General features: G+C 37.3%; 2 protein-coding genes across 4 annotated transcripts; one reads left to right on the top strand and one right to left on the bottom strand.

Annotated features, from left to right (window-relative positions):
- Positions 1–305: 305 nt before the first annotated feature.
- Positions 306–6312, top strand: polh (polymerase (DNA directed), eta). Its single transcript, XM_049481559.1, has 10 exons — positions 306–811; positions 893–1027; positions 1809–2026; positions 2287–2459; positions 2547–2650; positions 3040–3159; positions 3716–3839; positions 3932–3997; positions 4100–4272; positions 5119–6312. Exons 1-10 carry the CDS (start codon positions 675–677, stop codon positions 5942–5944), a joined length of 2076 nt encoding a protein of 691 aa, XP_049337516.1. The 5' UTR covers positions 306–674; the 3' UTR covers positions 5945–6312.
- Positions 6313–10755: 4443 nt separating this feature from the next.
- gtpbp2a (GTP binding protein 2a) lies at positions 10756–27472 on the bottom strand. Of its 3 annotated transcripts, none has more exons than XM_022685213.2 (12): positions 27035–27470; positions 24485–24511; positions 22625–22809; positions 21358–21466; positions 21062–21259; positions 18502–18676; positions 13677–13953; positions 13335–13470; positions 12705–12763; positions 11934–12105; positions 11562–11726; positions 10756–11033 (listed from the first exon to the last, which is right to left on the bottom strand). In XM_022685213.2, the coding sequence occupies exons 1-12, from the start codon at positions 27230–27232 to the stop codon at positions 10869–10871; spliced, it is 1866 nt and encodes a 621-aa protein (XP_022540934.1). In that variant the 5' UTR covers positions 27233–27470; the 3' UTR covers positions 10756–10868. The 3 variants fall into 3 exon arrangements, 2 of the variants coding, with proteins under 2 accessions (XP_022540934.1, XP_022540935.1); XM_022685214.2 differs by having other exon boundaries at positions 13734–13953; positions 27035–27469; XR_007440011.1 differs by having other exon boundaries at positions 10897–11033; positions 11963–12105; positions 27035–27472.
- Between the last annotated feature and the right edge of the window lie 207 nt (positions 27473–27679).

The raw sequence follows: 27679 nt of genomic DNA, 5'->3' as shown, positions 1-27679 counted from the left end.
CTATAATACAGCATACATGAAAACACGAAAGGGTATTGAAGCACATTTATGTATTTTAGATATTTTTTAGATTTATTTATTTCGGTGGGTTTTAAAGGCTAGTTTCAGAAGTGTTGACAGTTTCCAATAATTCCAGTCAACGATCGATAATAAAAATAATAATAAAGCAAATATTTAATTATATCTTTGGACATTTATCCAGTTTGACAATGATTAAACATTTATAAACTCTGATTTTGCTCAATTGCTCCATATGAGCCTATTCATTTTGGACTCGCGTTTTGGAGCGCCCTCTAGTGGTGGAATAAAGCTGGAAGAGGTGGTTAAGTGGGTATTCTCCTCTGTGGAGAATCTGTGGCAGAGTTTGTTGTCGCGGGAAATTTCTTCCTGCAGCAGAATTTTGTCGTCATAAATTACTTATTTTACTTCTGATTATGAAATCATAAAGTCTAATCTCAGGATGTCGGGACGCTTTGATGTTTTCCCGCGCTTTTCCTGTGAGGAGTAAAGTTAAGTTCAGGTAGCTAACTAAGCTAAGCTAACCTAGTTGTAGGCTTGTGAGCTGGACTACTGTCTGTTCGCTTGGGTTAGCTTAGCTTAGCTTAGTTCAGGTTTAGTTTATCTTAGCTTATCTTATTTTAGTTAGTGTTTGGACTGGCCCTCTGCTCTCGGTGATGGAGACGGGTAAGGAGAGGGTGGTCGCGCTGGTGGATATGGACTGTTTCTACGTGCAGGTGGAGCAGAGGATGAACCCAGAGCTGAGGAACAAGCCCTGCGTGGTGGCTCAGTACAAGACCTGGAAAGGAGGAGGGTGAGGGGGGTCTTCTCTTCGCTGTCTTCTCTTCTATCTCCTGGATCTTCATTCACTAATGTTATATTTTTGTGGTTTTAGTATTATAGCTGTGAGTTATGAAGCTCGGGCTCACGGGGTCACCAGGAACATGTTCGCAGACGACGCGAAAAAACTGTGTCCAGACCTTCGAGTCGCCAGAGTGAGAGAGTCTCATGGCAAAGCTGATCTGACGAAGTAAGTTCTCCCCTGTGGAGCTGTAACGTTATTTACTGTATAGTCCACGATGCTGTGTATATACTGTATATGTAGTCCATGGTGCTGGGTATATAATGTATATGTAGTCCATGGTGCTGTATATACTGTATATGTAGTCCATGGTGCTGTGTATATACTGTATATGTAATCCATGGTGCTGGGTATATAATGTATATGTAGTCCATGGTGCTGTGTATATATACTGTATATGTAGTCCATGGTGCTGTGTATATATACTGTATATGTAGTCCATGGTGCTGTGTATATACTGTATATGTAGTCCATGGTGCTGGGTATATAATGTATATGTAGTCCATGGTGCTGTATATACTGTGTAGTCCATGGTGTTGTGTGTGTGTATACTGTATATGTAGTCCATGGTGCTGTGTGTGTATATAATGTATATGTAGTCCATGGTGCTGTGTGTATATACTGTATAAGTAGTCCATGGTGCTGTGTGTATATACTGTATAAGTAGTCCATGGTGCTGTGTGTATATACTGTATAAGTAGTCCATGGTGCTGTGTGTATATATACTGTATATGTAGTCCATCGTGTTGGGTATATACTAGTACATCTAACAAAACTACAATATCAAATATGAAAAGTTACTTCATTATAGTTCTAATTATACCTTGTGCATCCTTTTTCATGATATATTCATTATATCCACAGACATTTTATAAGTAATTTCTGTATGGAATTTTATTTATATTTTTGCACCACAGTGTTTAGTGACCTAGTGTGTCTTTGCAATCAGTTATAGGGAAGCCAGCGTGGAGGTGATTGAGGTCATGTCCCGTTTTGCAGTGATTGAGAGAGCCAGTATTGACGAAGCCTACATGGATCTTACTAGCAGCGTACAGAAAAGATTGAAGGATCTGGCGACGGAACGGATTGAACCCCACCTTCTGAAGGCCACATATGTACAAGGATTTCCTCATAGCACAGAGGAGCTTCCAGAAACTGGGGATAAAGGTAGTCAACAAGATCATCTCATATCATTTTAGAAAGAATACTGAATACTAATAATGTAGGAATGCAGTTTAAATGACGATAATTTTTAAGCTAAAAGAAGAGATGGCACAGTACTGATTTTCTTTGACACAGATTTTGGTATAAATTAGATATAGATGTGATTTTTCTTAAAAAAAAAAAAAAGACTTATTATTATTACAATGCCAGCATACCTTCTTTAGGCATGATTTTATTTATACTTCTTTTGCCTGTAAACACAGAGGAGCAGAGGTCTCGGGGTCTGCACCAGTGGCTGGACTCGCTGCCGCCCTGTTCTCAGACGGACTGTGCTGAGCTGTGTTTGGCTGTGGGGGCGCTGATTGTGGAGGAAATGAGGGCGGCAGTGGAGAAACACACTGGATTTCGCTGCTCTGCAGGCATTTCTCATAACAAGGTGACTGTTCTTTTTTAGTTAAAAATCCAGGTATTACTAGTATAAGTTCTATTCACCTGTAGCTTTAAATTAAATCTGTGTTTGCAGGTTTTGGCAAAACTTGCATGTGGTCTCAACAAGCCCAATCGCCAGACCGTCCTGCCTTTAGGATCAGTACCTGAACTCTTCGGGACGCTGCCTATCAGTAAAATGTAAGACATTTCACAAATTGACTGGGTGGATGTTTTTTTTCTTATTTTTATATATATATATATATATACATACATATTTGTTCATAGGGTTTTAGGAAAATAGCCAGCACAATTCTAGAACAGCTCGGGGAGAAAAAAATTAAGAGACCACTTTATTATTATTGAAATAACTTGAACAAAATACACAAGTATTAAGTGGCCATAAAAAGGCCTCAGAGATTTTCCTTTAAAATGCATCTTTTCAAGTTTTTAAATAAAAGCATTAATGGAGGAAATAAAATAAAAATAATATAAAAGATTAGGTTTTTCAGGGTTAACTGGACAATTGTGCTCACATCACAGTGTGTGAAGGAGCTTTTTTTTTTTTTTTTTTGTCTTTTGTCTTTCAGCCGCAACCTGGGAGGAAAGCTTGGTGTTTCCATCACAGAGACATTAGGAGTGGAGAACATGGGAGATCTTACTCAGTTCACACGTGTCCAGCTGGAGGAGCACTTTGGAGAAAAGACAGGGTAAGAACTGGAACAGTTAGTTTGATGTCGGATCGGACAACCTTGTGCACTTTTGTATTTTCCTTTGTGAAATAAAACAAAAGTTTATTGGTTAATTGGTTAATTGTCACATATTGAAATAATGTTTTTGTTAATATCTGGGAAAACTTTACAGTACAAACAGCAGATCTGTTTCAGTAAATCATTTATAATTATAGTCTGTAATACAAAGCATGCTATTCTTTAGCTTAAAATATTTTATTCAATAAAATTGGAAATATATTTATAGAGGTTAGTTTATCCTAAAACGTCTAGTCTAAATCTAATCTGCCAGGCCTAATAAACCACACTACACTATTATTGTATCTCTCCCAAACACAGAGAAATACTAGCATTAAACAAAATTAACCATGATCTTAACTATGATAAGTTACAGAATTGTTGTTGTGCATTGTTGTTTTTAGTCTGTTTATTTAAGAAAAGATGCATATTTAAAGGGGAATCATTTGTATGAATATTTAGTAACGTATTGCCAAAGTATCGGATCGCAAGCCTCAAATGCTTTATCTTTCTTCAGGCAGTGGTTGTACGATTTGTGCAGAGGAATTGAGTTTGAGCCAGTGAAGCCCAGACAGCTTCCTAAATCCATCGGCTGTAGCAAGAACTTTGCAGGAAAGACTGCTCTAGCTACGAAAAAACAGGTAATGTTTTACCTAATGCTTTTTTTAGTATGTATACACTATGCATAACTGTTACATGTACTTTTAATCCCTTTCTTTTTCTTCCTGAGAAGGTCCAGCACTGGCTGCACCAGCTTGCCTTGGAGCTGGAGGAGAGATTGAATAAGGATCGAGAAATGGTAAGGGAACATTTTCAGTTTAAAGCAGTTTTACTGCATTTAGTGTTTCTCCAACATCTCCCTCTTTACAGAAGCCTTTTTATTCTTTTCTTAACTCTGTAGAACGGTCGAGTGGCCAAGTTGCTGACTGTGGGTGTCCGTCAGGCTGGAGATAAAAGACTGAGTAGCTTCTCCCGATGCTGTGCTCTAGCCCGCTATGAAGCTTCAAAAATTACTGCTGATAGCTTAGCTATTATTAAGAGCCTTAACACTGCTGGCAGCCATCAGGAGGCATGGTGAGTATTTTTACATTTGTTTGCAATATTTACTTACCTACAATTACACTTATATAGCACCTTTTTGCCATTCAAGACACTTAAGGATGCTTACAATTACATTCTACACTTACCAAACATACACTGGTGCGAAGCGTCAGCCAATCGCACAGAGCGTACTCTCAACCAGAAACCACTGTCCATTTGGAGGAGGACTGCATCCAGTACTGAGGAGTTGACCCAGCACAGAGTGCCAATCCATATCTGGACATAGACAATTTTTTTCATACATATTTACACACACTTACATTTTAAACCTAAAAAACACCCATCCTAAATAAACATAGATATGCCAAATTTCATGGGACAAGTATTGTGTCCCAAAAGTATTTGCCATCTACCGTGGAAGCTGAAGAACACTTGACTGCTTTCATTGTGGATGTGATTTCTGTATGTAAACCCAAAATGTAAACCCAAAAATCAGTGTTTTAGAAAATTTGAATATTATACTTGACCAGTTGGTACTTTTGGCAGTGTGGGCAGTGTGCCAAGTCCTGCTGGAAAATGAAATCCGCATCTCCATAAAAGTTGTCAGCAGAGGGAAGTGCTGTAAGATTTTGCGGGAAAACAAAACTGCACTGACTTTAGACTTGATAATAAAACACAGTGGATCAACACCAGCAGATGACAGACATGTCTCTCCAAACCATCACTGATCATCAGTAAATTTTACATTTCATTTAAAGTAAATCAAGGGATCAGAGTCTGGAGGAAGAGTGGAGACACACAGTCCAAACTGCTCGAGGTCTAGTGTGAAGTTTCCACCAATCAGCTTATCTGTAATTATCTAATATTTGTTTTTTGCAGGTGTCCTGCTCTCACCTGTCTCCATCTGTCTGCCAGCAAGTTCAGCGACACTTCATCAGGAGGAATAGTCAGTTTCCTCAGCAGTGATGTGGCACCAACTCAGTCTCTTCTGGGCTCCACTCAGACTCAGTCTCCCTCTAAAACCGAAACAGCAGCAGCTAAGAAGCCAGGAGCGATCCAGACCCTTTTCCAAAAAGCAGCTGAGAAGAAAAAGACAGAAATAAATCTGAAGAAAAAGGAAACAGATGACCTTGCGTCTTCAACCTCTGAGAACCTTTCCAGTCCGTCTCAGAAACCAGCAGTGTCTAATACATCTATTTCATCGTTTTTCCAAAGAAAGAGTTTGGAGAAAAACCTGCAAGTGGGGACTGGGCTCACAAGCAGTGAACAGGTTGAATGGATGAAAGAAAGCAGTGTGGACTCTGTGGAACGATCTCCAGCTCAGACGCTTCCTCAGGACTTCTCAGGTGAGTCGTACTCTTTTTCTGTTGAAGCAGAACAAGACGGTACAAGCCTTCTGGAGCACACAGACTTTAAAGACACCAGAGAGGATTTTCACACCTGCGAACGCTGTGGAGAAGAAGTGCTGGTGTGGGAAATGCCGGAACACAATGATTATCACTTTGCACTCGACCTGCAGAAGTCTTTCTCCTCTTCATCAGCTTCCTCTTCTTCTGCCTCTACCAGCGACCCCCTCAGGGACACGGCAGCCCTGCAGTCTTCACGTGGAAAGAGCAGGTCCAAAACCCAGGCTGGACCACAGGCAAAAAGAGCAAGAGCAGCAGAGACCACAGTCACTCTTCATTCTTTCTTTAAGAAGTCTTAGAATGAAGAAATGCTTCATAAAGAGAATTATTGCCGTAAGCACTTTTTCAGACTATTAGACACAGTCTTAATATAATCCAATCATTCAATCATGCAAAAATCACTTGTTTTTTTTTTTTAATAACTGATACATATGGGTTTGTGACCAACTGCTCAGTCATGATGGCAGGGAATGTATCTACAATGTTTAAAATAAAATGTTCTTAAACAATTGTGTGTTCTTGTCAGTGAAATATATAAATTGTAAACTATGAAAATGCTAAAAGATTAAACTAAAAGATTGAAGATGGAAAAGTCTTGTTTATGCTAAGCTGAATAAGCCAAAGCCACTTAATTTCTGATTTTAATAAAAGTTATTATTTGGAAATATCTAATACTTGTGTTTATTGTGGGTGGGCTGTGTTTCTTATAAACCACCACAAGGGGGCAATAAGAGAACATTCGCTTGCAGTTAGTAAAAAATTACTTCTGCTTTTACTACTTCTAATTTTAGATTTCATTACAATTTATATATTATCAAAATAACAATTTGAGTTGAAAAACAATCTTTAAAAAAAAAAAAAATCCAATGAAGTGCATATAAGAAAACTTAGAGCTCGCTTAGATTCTGAACTCTCTCAATCTTGACCTTTTATTGTTTTTTAAATATAACATTTTAAAAAAGGATAATTTTTAAAAATCTTATGTTTTTGGTTACCAAAAAGTTCTGGAAGGGACTGGGTACCAGAATACAGGCAAAAAACGTTTAAAAGCCATTTTAAAACCTGTTTTAGGGAATTAATACAGCTTTAAAAAGATACCTGAGGTCAGGAATAGCAAAACTAAACAGCTTAATGAAATGGTTTAAAGTTCATGGTTGATTATTTGTCTTTTGCCATGGTGAGCAGACATGCTAAAATTCCATCTGTATGAATGGTGACATTTGTTTCTTCATTTGCATCAGGCAGATTTTATCATCATCATTGTGTAAGTATGGGTGGGGAACCCGGCACTTTGACCATTCATTGCAGGTCCTTACATCAGCCTTCCACATCAATGGCTGTGCCTGTTTATTATTTCTACTTATTTCTATTGGTCAGTCAGACTCAAGAGAGAAGAACACGACAACAGAAGACAAACTACAGTAATGGAATAAACCATAAACATTTTTATTTATGTACAGCATAATATACAAACCGATTTGTACATAAATACTCAAATTCACCAAAAGGTAAGGCTAAAATCTTAAAATATTTATAAAAAAAAAAAGAAAAAACAATCACAAAAACCCTTCTAGCTTGTGAAGCCAGAAATATATATATATATATAAACAAGGCAATTCAAAAATATGTGTCTGAATAAAACTAGAAACCACTACAAATTCGTAAAACAGAAACGTTGAAGTCAAATCTACATTTTCCTCGTTAAATGTTTTTGGTTTAAATACATTCGTATTTTTTCTTTTATTTTTCCTTTTACCTCTAAAATTGCACAAGAACCACACATAAGAGATTAACAGTAGGAACAGTAGGACTAACGTAATGTGCTCTAAAGGAGTACTAAGTAAGTCAACGTCGGACGTGAGTGAACTGGCTCCAGATGCAGCTCTTAAAACCTCTCTAAGACGATTTAAGATGAATCTCTTGTACAGAAACCAGCGTGTTTCAGTCTTCTTCTACGTTAAAAGATGTAGCACCAGATCGGGGTGTGAAAGAGCTGGATGTGGGCTTTAATTCGTACACAAGGCACTGCAGCAGAGCCCCTCGGTTTACGTTTATGATATTTTATATTTGTGAGAACAGTAACCAACAGAACACTGATAGAACAGCGGAGAAGACCTCTTCTTCTTCTTCATGGCCCTCTATCCCACGATCCACGTTGCATAATCTACAAAATAGCAGTGCGCACCTTCTTTTGAGGAGAGCTGGAACCCTCGTCATCAAACTCTTCTCCTATCTCAGTGGGGTAGAGGAGGTGGGTTACAGAGACATGGAATGCTTTCTAGGAGCATGTGAAAGTTCCTGAGCAACTAAAGCACTTGAGTGTAGACCACACTGAATACAATATATCACACAATATATCCGGTTATTTATAGGATGATTTCAAGGCAAGACTACAGCAGAGTGAAGTTAGTGATCTCCTCAGATTAAATATTCCACAGATATAAACAGATAAACAGAGAATGGTAAGGCAACTTAACCCTTTAGTTACCAGAGCCCAAAGCAAACCACATAGGAATACTCCAGTGTTTTTTTTCCTAATCTGCCACATGTGTACTGTGTGTGTGTGTTTATATATTTTCCTATACTTAGTAGCCTAATAACAATAACTATAACCAAAAAAACTAAAACATAAAAACATACACTGCTGTTTCACATATTTAAATTGTTGGGTTTGTTCAATTTGTTCAAATTCAAATTGTTGGGTTTGTTAAAGCTGTAAGAACATAATCAGTATTACTTAAGTATTACAATATGTTATATATGTTTATGGTATATGTTATGTAATATTGTATCAAATTTCCAAAACAAAATATCAATTTATCAAATTATTAGTTTTAGATGGAAAGGCTGCATTAAACAGTGTATTGTATCAAACAGTGGTTAACTTTGTTGTTTTTTAAAGCCTAATAGCTGTGTCGATCTCTGTTATATCTGCATAAAAAGTAAACATTTATTTTATACACTATGACAGTTTACCTAAAATGTGACTGTAATAATTACATTATTAATAAAATATAGGGAATTGTTACCCATGTGCCTTGATGCATATAGTTATTTCCAATACAATATTTCCAATTCCCTATTTATTAAACTGTTATAAACTGACAATTAAAGACAAAAAAAATAATCGATAAAATAAGTCCAAACCTAAACCACTTAAATTTGTTAGAGTCTCCACTGAGTGGTTATATAGTGGTTAACACTGATTATTTCATAATATATGTAGCAGTGGTAAGAAACACAACAGTGGTTCAAAGTGAGACAAAAATAAAATTAATTTTAAAAAGATAAATGGAATTAAAGAAATTTTCAGCTCTGTTCATTATTTTTCCAGCATCACAGAACTGTGTTTAACAGAAGTGGTTTTATTTTCCTTTATACATAAAAAAACAAACAGTGCTTCTACTGAAGCAGCTGCTGAGTGGCTTCTAAATATATAAATAAATATAAATATATTTTTCTATTTCTAATACATCTTAGACATAGGAGTTAGCTAGTTAGATAAAAAAACAGTGGAGTATTCCTTTAAAAAGTTTGTCCCACAGCATTAAAGTGCCTCTTTAAAATAATTAAGACATTTCCTACTTCTAGGACTTAAACTACACATTTAACACAGAGACGACAGTGAGTGAGTGTTATCAGGTTCAGGCTCAGGAGTTTAGGCTAATAGTGTTAGCATTTAGAGGGACAGAGTTGGCTGATGTATATTCATTTGAATCAACTCTGTCACCACTTTAGCTGCCATAGAAATGCTTTTTAACACTTTACCTTTAAGCCCATGTCTTGTTTTGGCTTGTAAACAAACTGATGGACTCCTGAAGGGTGCCTTGGCATTGGTGTCTATTCAGTTCTGTGTGTTTGTTTGTTTGTACTCCAATTAAACTTTAAATAAAACACAAATCTAAAAATCACTCGTACATATTTGCTTGTGTTTTCTGCATTTCAGCAAATGGGTTTTAGCCATTTAGGAGTCCATCAAAAGTCATTAAATCATTAAGAGCAAGTTCAACTAACTTCTATTCACTGTTCACTGTTAGCCAATCAGCTGCTGGGTTGGACTGACTTCCCCCTTTAACAAACATTAAAGGAGAACTTCAATGAAATTTACTTCTGGTGTAGTAAAACATATTGATAAAGAGTATTAACCTTTGTTGAATAGCTCACCTCCTCTCTCCCTCAGCTTTCTGAGATCAAGTAACTTTGTGCAAATTTTGTCCAAACAGGCTTTTAGAATGGGTTTTAATGGGGCATATTTTGCCCCTGCAGATAAATCGCCTTTTACACTGTTATCCAGGCTATAACAGTAGCACCACACCTCATTGGTAGAATCCGGAGAGCTCTGACATTTAAATCGAGGCATTAAGAACTGTAAAAGTGCACTAAAAGAAGCTTTTTAAAAAACACCGTTTACATCCCGTAGCGTTAGCTACATCACCGGGCGCTGCCATCTTAAAGTAAAGTCTCTACTCTACTTATCATGGAGTAAACAGTGGTTTTTAATAAACTTTTTGTGCTCTTTTACAGTTATTAATGTCTCGTTTTAAATTTCAGGGCTCTCCGGATTCTAGCAATGAGGTGTGGAGCTACTTTGAGCTGGATAACAGTGTAAAAAGCGATTTATCTGCAGGGGCAAAATATGCTCCATTAAAACCTATTCTAAAAGCCTGTTTGGACAAAATTTGCACACAATTACTGGATCTCAGAAAGCTGCAGGAGAGCTATGAGAGAGAGAGTTGTGCTATTTAACAAAAGATATGCACTCTTTCTCATCATGTTTTACCACACACAAAGTCAATTTCACACCGGAGTTCTCCTTTAACACACTTTACAAACACAAAAAAGTGCCCACCTAAAGGAGAAGGATGCCGAAAACTTTGCCGCTTTGTCATTCTGTCATTCTGCTTCAAACCCCTGACCTTCACACGCTGACCAGTGTGTTCAAGCTTAAACAGGAGTGACTCTCCTCCACAGCCTACTTAATACAAGGCTACAAAATAAAAAGCCTGTAAACCAGACTGAACTTTTAAATGAAATAGTTGTTTTTAAAAAACAAAGGCTTGAGGTCAGTGAAGGCTTTGGTGAAGGAGAGAGGGAATAAAAGAGAGGAATCTGAGGCTGACCGGAGGTTTACTGAAATTTGGTAGACTGTGTCTAGGTCCTCTGAGCTAGGAGAGAGAAAGAACGAAAGAAGGAGAGACACAGAGAGATAGAGAGAGGGTGACTCTAAGAGTGGTGCTGATATTGAGACAGAGGCTGGAGTTTGGTGACCTGTCCGATGCCTTTGGTTACTCCGTGTCTGAAGAGCAGCTTGGCTCCAACTTTGAGGTATTCTGGGTGCTTGATGAACTTGAATCGCACCACTGCTTTCTCTCCGGTGCGCAGCTCCTCCTGAGAGAAAGAGAAAGAACGGTGTGACTTTCTGAACTTTTTATTCCCTTGAAAAGATCAAAATTTGGTCTGAATGAGGGATTGCAACTATTAAATTCTAGAAAACCTCATGTTTTTTTCTTTTAATGCTCTAAAATTGTATTCATGTGCAGTTTACAATATGAAAAAGCACACTCCAACATTCCAAATATTTGCTGTGTCCCCCTATAAAGTTTGTGGCTACAAACTGAAAAACATCACTTGTTACATTTTTATTTTAACAATGGTTTTCTTCTTGCAACTCCTCCATAAAGGTTTTGTGATTTGCGAGGTGCACGACGTATTGTTGTTCTGTGGACAGATTCTCCTGATCCACCTGATCTGTGGATCTCAGCAGCTCCTCCAGAGTGACCATGGGCCTCTCTCTTGGCTGCCTCTCTGACCAGTGCTCTCCACTTTTCAGATTAAATTTTTTATTTGATTACAATTTATAAAAGCATGCATCATGTTAGTTCCACTTCACATTCAAGTCAGAGATCAAGCTCTTACCTTCCCTTGCAGAGCCTCCACTGTGGCAGTCTGTCTCACATTACCAACGTGCACGGTCACCTGGAAGCCCTTGTGGAAGGTTTTGGCATGGAAAAGCAAGACGATCTCAGCCTCAAACATCCAGCAGATGGTGGGGTTCATCTCTGGACTCACCATCACCATTCCCTGCAGCGTGGGGCCAAAGACGAAACATCAATGAGCTCGGTGTTAATACCTGTACAGTGTTCCACCAACCACGTCCCAACAGCAGGCACTTTTTATGTCAAAAGGATCTGTTTAAATATTTGTAAAAAATCTTTGGAATCATTTTTCATACTGTGCTCTGTGAACACACACACACATACAGACAATCACACACACACACACACAGACCTTTCGTAGTAATGAGCGGTCAAAATCACCCAGTGCCAAAGTAGCTGCCTGTCCTGCTCGGAGCACCCTGCACCCAGAGCGGTTCCTCTGGATACTGCACACCGTCAGCTCCCGGAACTGGCCTTCATCTGTGGGGCCGACCACCAGCTGTTCCCCCTCACGGCAGATACCACTGCACACCAGACCAGACCACATGGGAGGTCAGGACACTAAAGACAACATGGACTTTGTACACTGTTCGAAACATACAGAATATACTACACATACTAAGCTATAGAGTCCAGTTATCTAGTTAAACGTTAGGACACACCTTCTTGTTTAATGTTTTTAATTTTCTTTTCTCCACAGTAAATGAATAGTGAAGTAATCTATCAGACTATGAAAGAACACATAAGGAATCAGGAAGTAACTTAAAAACAGTGTTAAACAAACCAAAATACTCTGGGAAGAAGCATTTCCTGTACAAACTAGGAAACTCTCACTCTTCTACTCCTTCCTAGGGCAGTCCTGATGAGTGCCAGTTTCATCATTATAATGTCTTATAATGATGGTTTTTGCGGTGACTGCACTTGAGGATACTTTCAAAGTTCTTCATATTCTTCTTTTCAAATTGACTTTCGTAAAGTATTTTTTTCTTTACTTAGTTGAGTAGTTCTTGCCATAATCTGAATTAGAACATTACTCAAAAATAGGGTACTGAATATATGTTATGTTATGTATAACAGCTACTACACGAGTAAACACTTTACATCTTTAAGTATACCTTCATACCTGTACAGTGTTCCACCAACCACGGTCCCAACATCAGGCACTGTGTAAATCTCATCGACCTACAGAACCGATAATAACAGTGGTTTTTGTCAATAGGATCTAGAACTTAATAAATACAATATTTATATTTTTGTAGCACAGACATGTGGGTTTAATGGTCTTAAAATATCATTAAGAAAGCATTTTTTGTATAATTTTATTTCTAATTTTTCCCATTTTCTCCCCAATTTACACGGCCAATTACCCAACCAACTCATTAGGACTCCCCCTATCACTAGTGATGCCCCAACACACCAGGAGGGCGAAGACTAACACATGCTTTCTCAGATACATGTAAAGTCAGCCATCGCTTCTTTTCGAGCTGCTGCTGATGAGGAAAGTGCGGCGGCTCGGTTCTGATAAATCAGCTCACAGACGCCCTGTGCTGTGGCCATCACCCTAGGAGTGATGTGGGGAGAGAGCGCCATCTACCCACCCGGAGGGAGCAGGGCTGCATGAGCAGGGGTTCGAACCTGTGACATCCCGCTCATAGTGGCAGCGCTTTAGACCGCTGGACCACTCGGCGCCCCCAATATTACCTCAATTTGCTTTGAATTCTGGGTTTGACAACGAATGATTTGTTTAATTCACCTGAAACTCTGTGAGCTGCTGCATGAGCTCCTCCTGCTCTTTGCTATTGCTGAGGGGAGGCAGGATGTTAAAAAACACTTTCAGCAGTTCCAGGTTCTCCCCCGACACGCTGGACAGCGTGAAGATTGGCGTGATGCTATAAAATAAAATAAGAAAAGAACATAAAATAAAAAAAGAGAAAGTACAGAATGTGTGTGAGAACGCTTTGCTGAATGCTTTAAATATTCAAAAGATAAACATGGATTTAGTTTTATATTAGAAGAAAGAAAAAGGCATGCACTGGTTAAACCATTCCAGCAAGCCCCGAGCACAGCACATCCCCTGCAGTCGCACGTGGCTAACCTGGGTTTATTGTTGTTGACAGGTGGCTTTGAGGTAGTGTTAAGAGTTGTGAGGTACCTGGGCGACTGGGCAAACTGCTGGGCAGCAGTGACCGCATCGTCTGTGCTGGACACTACTAGGGGAACCTTGTTGCAGCCGGGCTGCTTGAGGATGCGCTCCAGCTGCCGGACGGTGCGCTCCACTGTGGCTTTGGTGCACAGGTCCACTTTGCTGACCACAATGAAGATGGGCACCTTCAGGGCCATGGCCAGACCCAGGTGCTCCCGCGTGGTTCCCACTGAAAACATAAGAGAAGAAGAGACATCAAATACAGCTGTGAGAAAAAAAAAAAAAGATACCATCTAAAAATGATGATTTTCATTGATTTAATCAAATTGAAAACCTCTGGAATATAATCAAGAGGAAGATGGATGATCACAAACCACCAAACTGAACTGCTTGAATTTTTGCACCAGGAGTAAATCAGCATAAAGTTATCCAAAAGCAGTGTGTACGACTGGTGGAGGAGAACATGCCAAAATGCTAACATGCTAAAAATCAGGGTTATTCCACTAAATATTGATTTTTGAACTCTTAAAACTTAATGAATATGAACTTGTTTTTTTGTTATTTCAGCCATTTCTCATTTTCTGCAAATAAATACTCTAAATTACAATATTTTGTCAAATTTTATTTGGAATTTGGAAGAAAATTTGTCCATAGTTTATAGAATAAAACAACAATGTTAATATTACTCAAAAATAAACCTATAAATAACAAAATCAGAGAAACTGATTCAGAAACCAAAGTGGTCTAATTTTTTCCAGAGCTGTATGATAATTTATTACATATCGGGCTGTAAAAAATATTGTTTTCATTTTAGAGGCATTAAAAGATGCATCAAAAGAGACCCATTCTGGACTTTGTCTCATGCAGAAGGTTCTGTTAGTCAGCAATAAAGGACTCAAAAGAACAAAGAGAAGGTCATGTAAAAGAATGTTTAAACAAAAGAAACTTTTAATAAGGTTATGGCCGGACATAAGGCTAAACTACGAATCACTCCAATTCTTGCACAGTAAAGAAAATAACCTAACGCAGTAAATGTTGTGTAATTTAAATAGGTTTTATTGGTTTGAGGAGGAAATGTGGAACATCTCCACTTCAGTTGTGTATTTTTAGCTTTGACATTTAAGCCAGGCGGTCTTTTAGGACATTGGATCTTTTGATCTTTACATAGTTAGACCAGCAAGCAAGCTGCACAAAGATTACATTTCAAAACATTTCAATAACTGTTACCACACAGCAAGTCTGCTACATAATCCTAAATCAACCATAACAAAAAACTGGTATAATTAGCTGAAGCTCCATAATGTGAAAAATCTGGAAATAATTAAGAACAAAAGCTATTTAAAATAAATGTTTAAAGTTTAAAGTGTGAACATGTGCCAAAATAGAGCAAAGTACCACTCATTTAACATTGCTCAGAACTGTACTGATGTGAACACTAACTCATTGGGCTTCTCTTGGGAAAATTATTTTTAGTTTTTTGCTAAGTCAACTCTGCAAAATGCAAAATGCTTTGGGTACCGTAGTTTGTTAGGCAAAACATGTCAAGCTGTTGTACAGAATCTAGTGCTTCATTACTGTGTCGTATATAGAGTATAACACGTATATAGTTCACAGACGCTCTATATCCAACCTGTCTGAGCTTGAGATGTTTTTTTTTTTTTTTTTTAAAGAAGAATGGGGCAAAAATCTCAGTCTCTAGACGATTAAAGCTGGTTGAGAAAAAATCCAAAAGACAGCTGCAGCTGTAATTGCAGAAAAAGGTGACCCTACCAAGTATTGATATAGTAATAAAATTTGATTATAAACACTTCACAAGTTAAAATAGTTCCATTGCTGCTCTGTTTGTAGCTGCACTGTTTGGCTTGTAAGCGCTGCAGCGTTGCTAGGTTACTTGTATGTGGAGAGCTTTGTTTACAGTGCATTACCGGCTGATAACGGCACTTATAGAGCGCCTCTCAGCCAATCACAGAACTAGCAGGGTCGGAACTAACTGTGGTATACTTATTATTAAAGCATTTAAGTTTGCTTTCAAAACCAACCATCATTTTAGCATAATGCAAAATGTACTGTAACAGCAATAGGGAGCAACTTTAAGGAAATTTGATATTTTGTACACACTGTGAAAGTCTAGACACTCCTACAGGAATGGGACAACCTGACCCTTACACAGTTTTAACAGGTCAGGACATGAACACCTCCTAATGACTTGCTTTCTTTAGGTTCACCACGGCCCCCCCACCCCCCTCTCAGCTGATTTCCTCCCTCCCTCTCAGCTGATCCTTCCCTGACAGCTTAAAAACAAACACAGAGGGTGACCTCCTCCAGCCGAGAGGTCAGCACAGAGAAGACTGGGCCTGTGTGCTTTAGTGCACGAGCATCTGCCACAGCAGGTTAATGATTAAACAGCCAAAAGCAACCATTCTTTTAAAGGTTTTAAGGGCTGGGGGTGTGGGGAAGCAGAACGGAGACTCCTTCAGCTTAATGTAAGCAAAGCAAAGCCTCAGACTCCACATAGCAACAGCTCATTTTTCCGTTGCATAATGTATAACGTGACGTTCCAGTGTCGGGTTGCAAGTGCCATGCCAGTTCTCCTCTTTAAGACTTCTGGTTGTGCAGCTTGTGCTTGACCCACTTGCCTAGATAACCTCTCCTCTTACAGGATCACCACCAGGCCTAAAACGAGTGCCTGTGCAATGTACCCTGAATACACAGGAAATAAACCGGGAGCAGAACTATTTTAAAAACTTTTTTAAAAGCTTTCTGTTTGATTAAATTTGTCTGTAACCTTCAAATGACCTTCACAGATCTTCTCTAAAAGACTGTGGAAAATCCTTTATGTCTTTAAAAGCCAGAAAAAATATATATAAAAAATATATACAGTGGCTTGCAAAAGTATTCATACCCCCCTTTTCACATTTTTGATATTTAACCAACATGTAGCAAACGTTTGCAGTGTAATGAAAATAATACACAGTTTTCAAATTTCCAATCAAATAAAAATCAAACAAAAAGTGTGACGTGCAAAAGTATTCAGCTCTTAAACCTCTAAATAAAATAAAATCCAGTGCAATCAATTCCGAGCCTTCAGAAGTTTTAATTTAATTAGTTTATAGAGTTAACAGAGTGCAGCTGAGTGTAATTTATATGTGCTGTGTAGGCATCAGTGGTTGCTTCTTTGTGTTGGTCTATCATTTCAAATCGCAATAAAATAAATAAAATACAATATAAGCAGGCAATACAAGCAAGCCACTATATGCATATCTAAACTGCCTGTTGATAAAGCAGCTAATTCTGAAAATCTTTTGTTTTTTAATTTAAAGTCACACTAACTCAAAAAGATAGGATTATGATCATGCATTTATTGAACTGAATGTTTGCTGGAAGTTTGTGATGACTGGTTTATATTATGGCACCCCAGCAGGCTCGGTTAATTATGCCCTCAGGCTCCAGGCCTGTCTTATCTTGGGGTGTGTAGCGTCAGCACTGGTCTGTCAGGTTTCAGATTACCGAGCACTATTAATCCCCCTCTGCATCAGACTGTATGGGCCCCATAGTTTGACACTGACAAGGCCCAGTGAGGCTATTTCAGGGAGTGGGTGACATGCTTACATACGTCATACAGGTTGTTTGAGAAGCCCTATAAAGGCTTAAGTGCACTAAATATTACGAGGTCACTCTCTGTGACTTTGCCCTGCAATCTGAATTTTATCAGCTCGTGCTTTGCTGGCCGAGTCACCTTAACACCGGTTTATCTGCAGTTAGGTCAGAAAGGCTTGCAGTCTAGACTACTAAAGTGCAGAAAATAAGTATTTGATACTTAAATATCCAATTTTGCAGGTTTTTCCACCTATAGTATCCAGAAAATCTCCTAGTACGGTTTTTATATTAAAAAATATTTAATTAGCATTTTATTGCATGAAATAAGTATTTGATCACTTACAAGCAAGATGTCTTGCTCTCACAGACCTTAAAGAAGTTCTCCTATTCTGCACTCATTACCTGTATTAACTGCACCTGTTTAAAAAAACACCAGGGACTAAACTGTAGACTTGCACAAGACTGGGATGATCTACAGGACAATAAACGGCAGCAGCTTGGAGAGAAGCAACAACTGATGGAGAAATTATTAGAAAATGCAAGAAACACAAAATGCTCTTTGATATCAACTCATCAAGAAGAATATGGATGAAATCATGTATTGCAAGATTTTGGCCTTAGTAATAGCATGGGTTGTGGTTGGGTCTTCCAGCATGACAATGACCCCAAAACACACACAGCCAGGGCAACTAAGGAGCATCTTTTTTAAAAAACATTTCATGGTCCTGGAGTGACCTAGCCAATCTCCAGACTTGAACCCAATAGAAAGCCCTTAGTGGGAGCTGAAACTTAATGTTACTCAGCGACGAACCCGAAACCTGAAAGATCTGGAGAAGATCTGTACGGATGAGTGAACCAAAATTCCTGCTGTAATGTGTGCAAACTTGCAAACAAGATCTACAGGAAACGTTGGATCTCTTTAATTGCAAAGAAAATTTCTTTCTGTACAAAATATTGTGTTTTTCTATTGTATCTTACATATATTTAATGCAATAAAATGCTAATTGATTATTTCTAAATAATAGAAACGATTGTACCCATGATAAAAATTACAGACGTCTCTATTTTTTGTAGGTGAAAAAGTATCAAATTCTTATTTTCCTCACTGTATCTCAAACAAACCTCAGACGTATGGAAACTTTACATGTGAAAAAAGTCTTGTATATGATGACGGAGTTACCTATGCCTGTGTTTGCGCTGACCACTAGCATGGCAAAGTCAGGGCAGTAGCTGGTAAGGCCAAAGATGGTAGTCTTCAGGTATTTATGATGACCTGCCAAGTCGATGAATGTGATCATTTTTGAGGCACTCTCGCAGATCTCCTCTGCTGTCCGGGACTCACTGTAATTTACCACCTGTGGACAGGAAAGACTGGCTGTCAAAACCCAAAGGTCATACATAACAAGGATGGAGCATAATTTAAATACTTTCCACTCAAATGATAACAGCCAGCAAAGCTTTACTCCACCCAAAGCAAAACTCTTCCTGGTCTTGAAACGAAAGAGAAAGCACAGTGTCTGAGTGTTCATTAAACCCTAACTTTTAATCATTTAATACAATGAAATCTGAAATTATCAAATAAATGGAAAAGCATAGACGCCTCAAGAAATAAATATCTACATTATCTTCATTGTTATTCTATTAAAAATCACTTTTTAATAGAATAACGTTTAATATTTTAAAGGTAATGAAAGGGAGACCATTCAGTTTAGTCTCAGATGTTATGGTACAAAGTTGTCTTCTCAGACAGGAAAGATATACACTACCGGTCAAAAGATATACACTACCTGAAAAAAACCCTTTATTTTTGCCATTTAAGCTTTTCAGGTCCTGCAGACCAGTAAACTGACAGGGCTTTTTAGAATTACAAAAATATAAATGTATTATTATTTATTTATTTATTAACAACATTCTACCATTTCATACGTCGAAAAAAAAAAGGAAATTATCAAATAAATGAAAAACATAGATTCATCAAGAACTAAATATAACAGGAGAATTACTTTTTAGGAGAATCATTTTTAATCTTTATTTTAATTTTAAAAGGAAATCACTCCACAACTCTAAAAAACATCCAAGACTAAACTTTTTTTATATAATAGAAATCAAAAAAGATAAATTGTAAAAAAAATAAAATATTTAACAATTAATTGGTTAACAGTTTACAGCTGGTAAGTAGCAACAGAAATAAACTAAACTTTAGAAATGGATTTTAAAAAGGTCAATTTCGAAAGTCTTTATCTATAATAAAACAGTGCTGGAACAGATGGTGTTTATACTGCTGTTACTCTCTACTGCAGCAGCATTTACACACTTACCACACATTCACATTTTCATCATCATAATAACTAGAAAAAGACACAGATAAAACACAGAGAATTCTGGAACTATTAAACGTAAAGGCCTTTATTTTCTTTAGAGAAATTACAGATGAAGCCAGAGAGTGGTGAGTACTGTTTCTACACCTTCAAATAAAGACTCTTAGAAACTGGAGAAAAAAACTGCTACAGGAAGACGTCTGGCTGACCCACATGGAAACAACATGTTTCTGAGTTTCAGCAGTGAATACTGGGGGAACAAACAAATATCTGGGAACATAGTAAAACCACTCCAAATGATCCAGAATGCAGCAGCACGTCTGGTCTTCAACCAACCAAAACGGGCACATGTCACCCCGCTGCTCATTGAGCTCCACTGGCTACCGGTTGCTGCTCGCATCCAATTCAAAACTCATACAATCGCCTACAAGGTGATGACAGAACAGGCTCCTTCCTACCTGCACTCACTCCTGAAGGCTTACGCTACCTCCCGGCCGCTGCGCTCCTCCAATGAACGTCGCCTCGCTTTGCCAAACAAACACTCACACAAAGCAATCCAGACTGTTCTCATACAGAGTTCCCCAATGGTGGAACAAACTACCTTCCACTACCAGATCAGGAGAATCTCTCACTATCTTTAAGAGACTCCTGAAGACAGAGCTCTTCAAAGAGCACTTACTCTCCTAACACCTCTAACTAACTACCTTCCACTACCAGATCAGGAGAATTTCTCACTATCTTTAATAAACTCCTAAAGACAGAGCTCTTCAAAGAGCACTTACTCTCTTAACACCTCTAACTAACTACCTTCTACTACCAGATCAGGAGAATCTCTCACTATCTTTAATAAACTCCTGAAGACAGAGCTCTTCAAAGAGCACTTACTCTCTTAACACCTCTAACTAACTACCTTCTACTACCAGATCAGGAGAATCTCTCACTATCTTTAATAAACTCCTGAAGACAGAGCTCTTCAAAGAGCACTTACTCTCCTAACACCTCTAACACACTAACTACTTCTAACCCCATTTCCTTCTTCCCCTCCTTCACTTCTCTATCCCTTTATTTCCCTTCGGCCTCCTTTAAGCCCTATCTAAAATGGGTTATCTAAATTCCTATTACTTTTGTACTTCATTATTGTAAGTCGCTTTGGACAAAAGCGTCTGCCAAATGAAATGTAATGTAATGTAATGTAATGTAATGTAATGTAATGTAATGTAATGTAATTTTGAGATGTGAACTAAAAGTGGTCCTCAATTTATATATTTAAAACTTCCCTAGTTAATTATCTTACATTTAACAGCTCTTTTACTGAAAAAAGGTATCAAAAGAAGGGCAGTTTCTGATCTGATTTTGCCTGGACTGTAAAAACAATCTAAACAGATAGAAACAGTTCGAAAAAACTAATGATCTAATGCTCACCTCTCCTTTGCTATCGAAGCCCAGGATTTCAAAGCTGATACTGGAGGTTCTTCCTGTCTGGATCTCGTGGAGGTGTCGGAACAGGTTGAGCCGTGCTCTGCCCCGGCCATTATCCAGCTCCCCTTGAGTAAGAACCCCTAGCAGAGTGGACTTCCCCGAGTCCACGTTACCCAACACAGCTACCCGAAGGTCCAGGAACTGTGAACACAATTTTAAATAAAAATGAAAAACAGCTGTTCGCTTGCATACAAAAAACAGCACATAAGCAGGCTTTAATCTTTAACAGGTTAACTCACCTGCTGGTCATCCGGTACTTTTCTGACAAGGACCTCTGCTATCTTCCGCATCTCATCAGAGTCGTATTCCACCTCCCGCTCTCTGAGAACTGTGATGTCTGCACCCACCCTAAAACACAGTAAGAAAGAGGGGGCTACATTAATACGGAGAACAAAAAGATGGAGAACACCAATTACAAATACATTACACTGTTATTACACATGTACTACATATGCTATTAATTAGGGATTCATTTACATAATTAATAGCATGTTTCACTAACTCTCAGAACAATCTGAAAGGGTTAAAAATGTTTTTGTTAGTTAACTTTAATTATGTCAGTTGATTTTACATAGTTCTTTTTTGCATGATAATGTCATACTACTGCCAATAGTTCTGATAGTTCTCGTTTTTTATTTCACATTTATCCTTTCAATTATAATGTTTTAAGGTTTGCAGATAATGTCTTCAAACATTCTTTCCTTATCAATCATTATAAAGAGTCTAAAAATATATAATATACAGGTGTGTGTGTGTGCATGTGTGTATGTGTGGGTGTATATACATTAGTGATTGCAACCATGGGGCTTTTGAAAAATCGAATCAATTGAAACAACTGATCGGAAAAGGATTGTAAAATTATTGGAAAAAAATAAGAGACAACTAAAATTTATTTTTTATTTTATCAAATTGAAAAACTCTGGAATAAAATCAAGAGGAAGATGGATGATCACAAGCCATCAAACCACCAAACTGAACTGCTTGATTTTTGCACCAGGAGTAAAGCAGCATAAAGTTATCCAAAAGCAGTGTGTAAGACTGGTGGAGGAGAACATGATGCCAAGATGCATGAAAACTGAGATTAAAAACCCAAGTTATTCCACCAAATATTGATTTCTGAACTCTTAAAACTAAACCTCTGCATCTTTTTTTTATTTCAGCCATTTCTCATTTTCTGTAAATAAATGCTCTAAATGAGAATATTTTTATTTGGAATTTAGGAGAAATGTTGTTTGTAGTTTATAAAATAAACCAACAATGTTCATTGTACTCAAACATAAACCTATAAATAGCAAAATTAGAGAAACTCTATTAATTATTTTTTTTCAGAGCTGTGTATTGTAAGAAATTTTAAAGCAATATTGGTGAAGGAGAGTTTAATCTGCAAAACCTGCTGATCATCAGTCACTCAACCAACAGCTCTAAATCTATAAAATAATAATAAGTATATTAGTATAATGCTGTTAGCACATATTAAAGTCTTAAATAGCTTAAACAGGTTCATACTTCTCAGCCATTCGTCGAAGAGTCCTGAGAGAGGCTCTCATATCCGCCTCTGATAAGCCGACCAGCAGCCCATTGTCCTCCACCCCGATCTGGTATATGGCTTCTCCCCTGCCCTCCTGGAGACGCCATTTCATTTGTGTAGCTAGGTGCTCAAAACGATATTGCGTGGGGTTCACCAGCTTTAGCTGCAAAAAAAAGGATGTAATTTAGCATAACAGTACAATTTGTTGTATTATTTTACTTTAAATATGACCTGTGTGTTCAATCAACTAAAATAAAGTACCAGTCAAAAGTTTGGACACACCTCTTGTCTTTCAATGTGTTTTTTTCTTTTTATTATTATTATTTTTTGTACATTGTGAATTTAATATTAAAGACTATATTACAGCTATACCGGAACGCATGCTGAATTATTCTGTAAACAAAAAAAGTGTTAAACAAACCAGAATATAATATATGTATATATGTTTCGTTTAGCACAATTATGTTTGAGGACAGATCTGCAGACTCTTGGTGAGATTTTAATCTCAGCGTCTTCATGAGGGAGAGTCACCTGGAATAGTTTTCTCAGCATCTTGAAATAAGGAGTTCCTGGAGGTGCTGAACAATAGCTGCTGCTTTTCTTTCCTTCACGCTGTGAAGCTCCAGCTCATCCCAATTAAATCACCTCAAATCACCATCTCAGTTCATCAGATTTAGATCACGAGATTAATGTGGGGGAATAACACTATTTTTTACTGTTTACTATGTAATTCCATATGTGTCCCTTAATTGTTTTTTATTGCTTTAATATTAATCTACAATGCAGAAAACACATTAAAAAAATAAATAAAGAAAAATACTGAATAAGATTTTTAGACATTTTTGACTGGTACTGTATTTAATTGAATAGAGTGAAAAGTTGCATAATAGTATAGTTATTAAAAGTACAGTTACAGGTTGTGTTTTGTTTACATGTGAAGGCAGAACAGCTGGGGGCTAAAAACAGCATTGAGTACCACCATAGAATCAGGTTACACATATTTACAGCAGTGGCATGTTTTACACCTTGTACTTTAACTGTGTAAGAGGTCCAAGGGCTGTGCTTAGGGCAACATAACAATACTGTACACAAATCATTACACTTCACAAACTAAGAGATAAGAGCTAAAATAAGCTATACTGGTGATTCAACTTACTTAAAAAAACACTAAACCATTCGTTATATTAAAGCAGCTACAAAGAAATTAGGCGCATAGGCTTCAACTTGTTTTGTTAAATGCAAACAAAAGCAAGGGTCAATAGTATATATATTTGTTTATATATTAACTAGGAGGGTCAATGTATCTAATTAACCAATCACTATAAAAACAGGTGTAAATCTTACCCCCTACAACATATACAATTAAATTGCATTGCATTTAAATTGCTGTTGCATTTAATTTGCACCAATGCAACAGCATAAATTATTAATTACAATAGTTAATCAGCCTAAATTTGCATTACAGAGAAATCTAACATTTGTCTGCAGACTTATATCAATCACCCAGCATAACTGACCAACGTCCTAGCAGTAGCAAAAGTATAACACTAAATAAAGCTTTAAAACATCGAATTATAAAATCTGATGCTTATTTGCTTATTTTGTTAAGCAACGCTAATACCAATATAAATGTTTTCTCTATGTATTTCTACAAAACTATGTAAACCACCCCCTAAGCCAACAAAAAAACAAACAAACAATACAATAACCTGATTAAATCAAAAATAACTTTCTGAAGCTTATTAAAACTGCACGCTCAGCACAACACAGCTTTAAAACTTTCAGTAAGACAGCTGCTAAAAACCCATTAAGAGGGACGTTAAGTGCTGAAAGCTTACCTTGTACTCGACGTTCCCCTCTTCAATCTGAAACAAAAGGAAAGTACAGAGTACTTATTGAATAGTGCTGAGACAATAGTCACCACGCTTCAGCTTTCAATGGCACAAAGCATGAAACTGCATGCAGCATAACAAAGACCGTAACTTCTGAAGAGAAAGAGCAGAATGGACATGACCTGCACTCTCACTGAACACGCCACACGTTAGATATCACTGAAAATGTATTACACTGTAATACACTACATATAACATACTGTGTACCTGTGCGTGTGTTTAATTTGGGTAATATACACAAACTTAAAAAAAAGAAATGTAATGTTGCTTGAATAAACTATATAAACACTATAGATACCACAGAATATTATACTCTGTTTATAATCTGCTTATAGATCGGTGTAAATAACAAATATAGAGAACAAAACTTTAAATTTAACTTTTTTTTTTGGTGATTACAGGAGCACGTTCCCCTGTATATCTAATCTAAAATGTACACATCAGTACAAACAGTTTCAGGAAGTCAACTACGGTATAAACTAAAATAGATCCATGGCTTGCTGGTCTAAAGTGCCTGATCATATTAACCACAAATTATCACACATCTTATCATATAAGATATTCAAATGAGTCTAAATGTACCAGTGGGCAGGGAGTAAAACTTTTTAATACACTTTTGAAATTGGCTTAATGATGTTTTTGTATAGTTTTACACTTTTGTACAAATATAGAATATATAGAATATAAAAGTGTCTGAATACAAAAATACAAGTCTGGAATTGCTGAATTTCATGATATTTTAAATGTGATCCTCTTCTTTTATACAGATGTTTTTTATTGCATTTTGGTTGTACATCTTTAATGTTTTTTATGTTTCATTATTCAATATCCTAGATACTTCATATCAGTCTATAGAGCTTAGATATCTGGCTTAGAGACTCTCTTAAGTGGGAGTTTTGTTGTCTGGTTGGCTGAAGCTGAGGAAATCCCGCCTTCAGTCTGAGTCAACTTTACAGCTACAGCTGTTACTCTGAAGTTGCATCAGTTTACTTCTGACAGTGAGTTATTTAACAATAGATAAACAATCTGAATTAGCATGCCAACCTGGTTTAGCTACCTTTCAGCCTACAGAGTACAAAAAGGCAGCATATTAAACTTTATTCTAGTTTAGTTTAACCACAGACACACTGGTCTTCTGCTCATCAGACTAGTCTTGAGTTGGCGGTGATGTGTCCAATTGTGCTACCTTGCCAAACCGTGCTACCCTAATGTAACTAGCTATATTTAAACGGTAAAAACATTTAAAAGCATCATTTTAGAAAATCAGAAGTCTAAGTAAGAAATTTACATAGGTTATATTACAGTATCAGGTAAAGTTAATTCTTTATAAACATTATTTTATTTATTTATTTATTTTTCCAAACTGCAATTTGCAATTTTGTAACATTCAGGTGAATTGTTTAACGTACTCAATAAAAAAAACGTCAGGAATTAACATGAAAAACAAATTCAAATATATACATATTTATTTTAAATGTAAGTCCGCACATGCGCAGTGCCGTAAAGAAGCAGTGTTCTGTCCAGTTGTGCTACCTTGCCAAACCGTGCTACCCTAATGTAACCAGCTATATTTAAAATGTAGAAATAAAAAAAAAGCACCATATTAAAACAGAAATGTATGAAGGACATTTGGATAGCCTAAAATCACTATATCAGGGTAGAGATAATGCAATAGAGGTGATTAGAAACTGATTAGATTAGTGTTTTTTGTATTTTTAATTAAATAATTATTATTTTTATCATTCACTCAAGCAAATAGCGATCATTGAGTTTATTGTTGAATACACCCGAGAAAAACTGTACTTTCTACCATCTAAACTTTAAAAAAAAATAATATGGGTCAGCGCATGCGCAGTGCCGGAAAGAAGCACATATGGACGGGTAGCACAAATCGACAGAACAGCTTTTAGTTTAGCTAGATAGCGCTAACGCTACGTGTTTGAAAGTGAAATCTGAGCTGAGGAAGACTGCACTCTGCCTGTCCCACAATAACAACAATAACACCATTAAAAGGTTAGCTAAGCTAAGCTAACTAGCTAAACTAGTTAACCTATGTTAGTTAGTGGGTTAAGTTTTCATAAGAAAGGACGGTTTAAGCTAGCTATGCTGAAACACATAACATTATTTAACTATAACACCACCACAGCAGGTCAAATAAATAAATAAATAAATGCTTATATTCTTTAAAATAACTAAATTAGTGTTAACTAGATAGCAAGCTGAAAGAAAAAGAAGTCACCAAAAGTTAAAACTAATAAAACACAGTAATGTTAGTATTTAAAAGTAGTAGGTTAAAAGATTGCCTGGCTTTATCTGCTTCTACTTTCTGTAGCGAGTTTTCTAGTTCATTAACTAATTCTAACCCACAGTAAGTTACAGGTTATATGAGATATATATGAGTTAGTTAACTTAGTAAGCTAGGCTAAGACAACTAGTTTAAGCAGCTAAATTACTGAAGAAAAAAGGAGGAGAAGGAAGAGAATATGACCGGCTCACCTCTGGAGGTAGATAAGGTGGGTTATTGCTGAGTTTGGGGTGCCGTCCCGACCGATTCTTCGCCTTTTTAGCATTCTTACAAATTGCTTTTTTCGAAAGCGCCCCAGCAGCACCGTTATTGGAGCCCGAACCGCCTCCTTGAGAACCGGCTTTAAAAGCGGAACCTGCACCAAAAAGCTCCGATACCCGCGGATCCATTACCGCCCAGCACCCCCTCCAGCAGCCGCAGCCGCCCCAGAAAAAAACTAGCCTTAAAAAAACTAAACCTCTCCTTTTAACCGAATCATTCGCACTTCTTTCAGCTCTAGGCTTCGGTCCGGTATAAATAAATGAGGTGAAGGCGGGAGAGGAGGCATAATAAAGCGCGGCGGGCCGGGGCTCATCCCCCCGCTCAACATAATACACAACAACTCACAGCCGCTTCCAAGTTTGCGGAAGCAGCGACGTCACGTATACTTAATATTCATGAGGCGGCGCAAACCATTGGCTGGGGAATGTTTGAATATTCATCAGTTTCATCAGCTGCAATCTGCGATGGAGAAAAATTGGCATGAAATTTGGAAATTTATGGATTAAAATTTGCATGCACAGTAGATTTTAGACCATAAAATGGTCTCTGTTTTTTTACAGATAGTTATTTTACCT

Source organism: Astyanax mexicanus, chromosome 7, assembly GCF_023375975.1.
Source record: "Astyanax mexicanus isolate ESR-SI-001 chromosome 7, AstMex3_surface, whole genome shotgun sequence".
Classification (NCBI taxonomy): domain Eukaryota; kingdom Metazoa; phylum Chordata; class Actinopteri; order Characiformes; family Acestrorhamphidae; genus Astyanax; species Astyanax mexicanus.
This window is presented reverse-complemented; position numbering and strand designations above follow the sequence as displayed.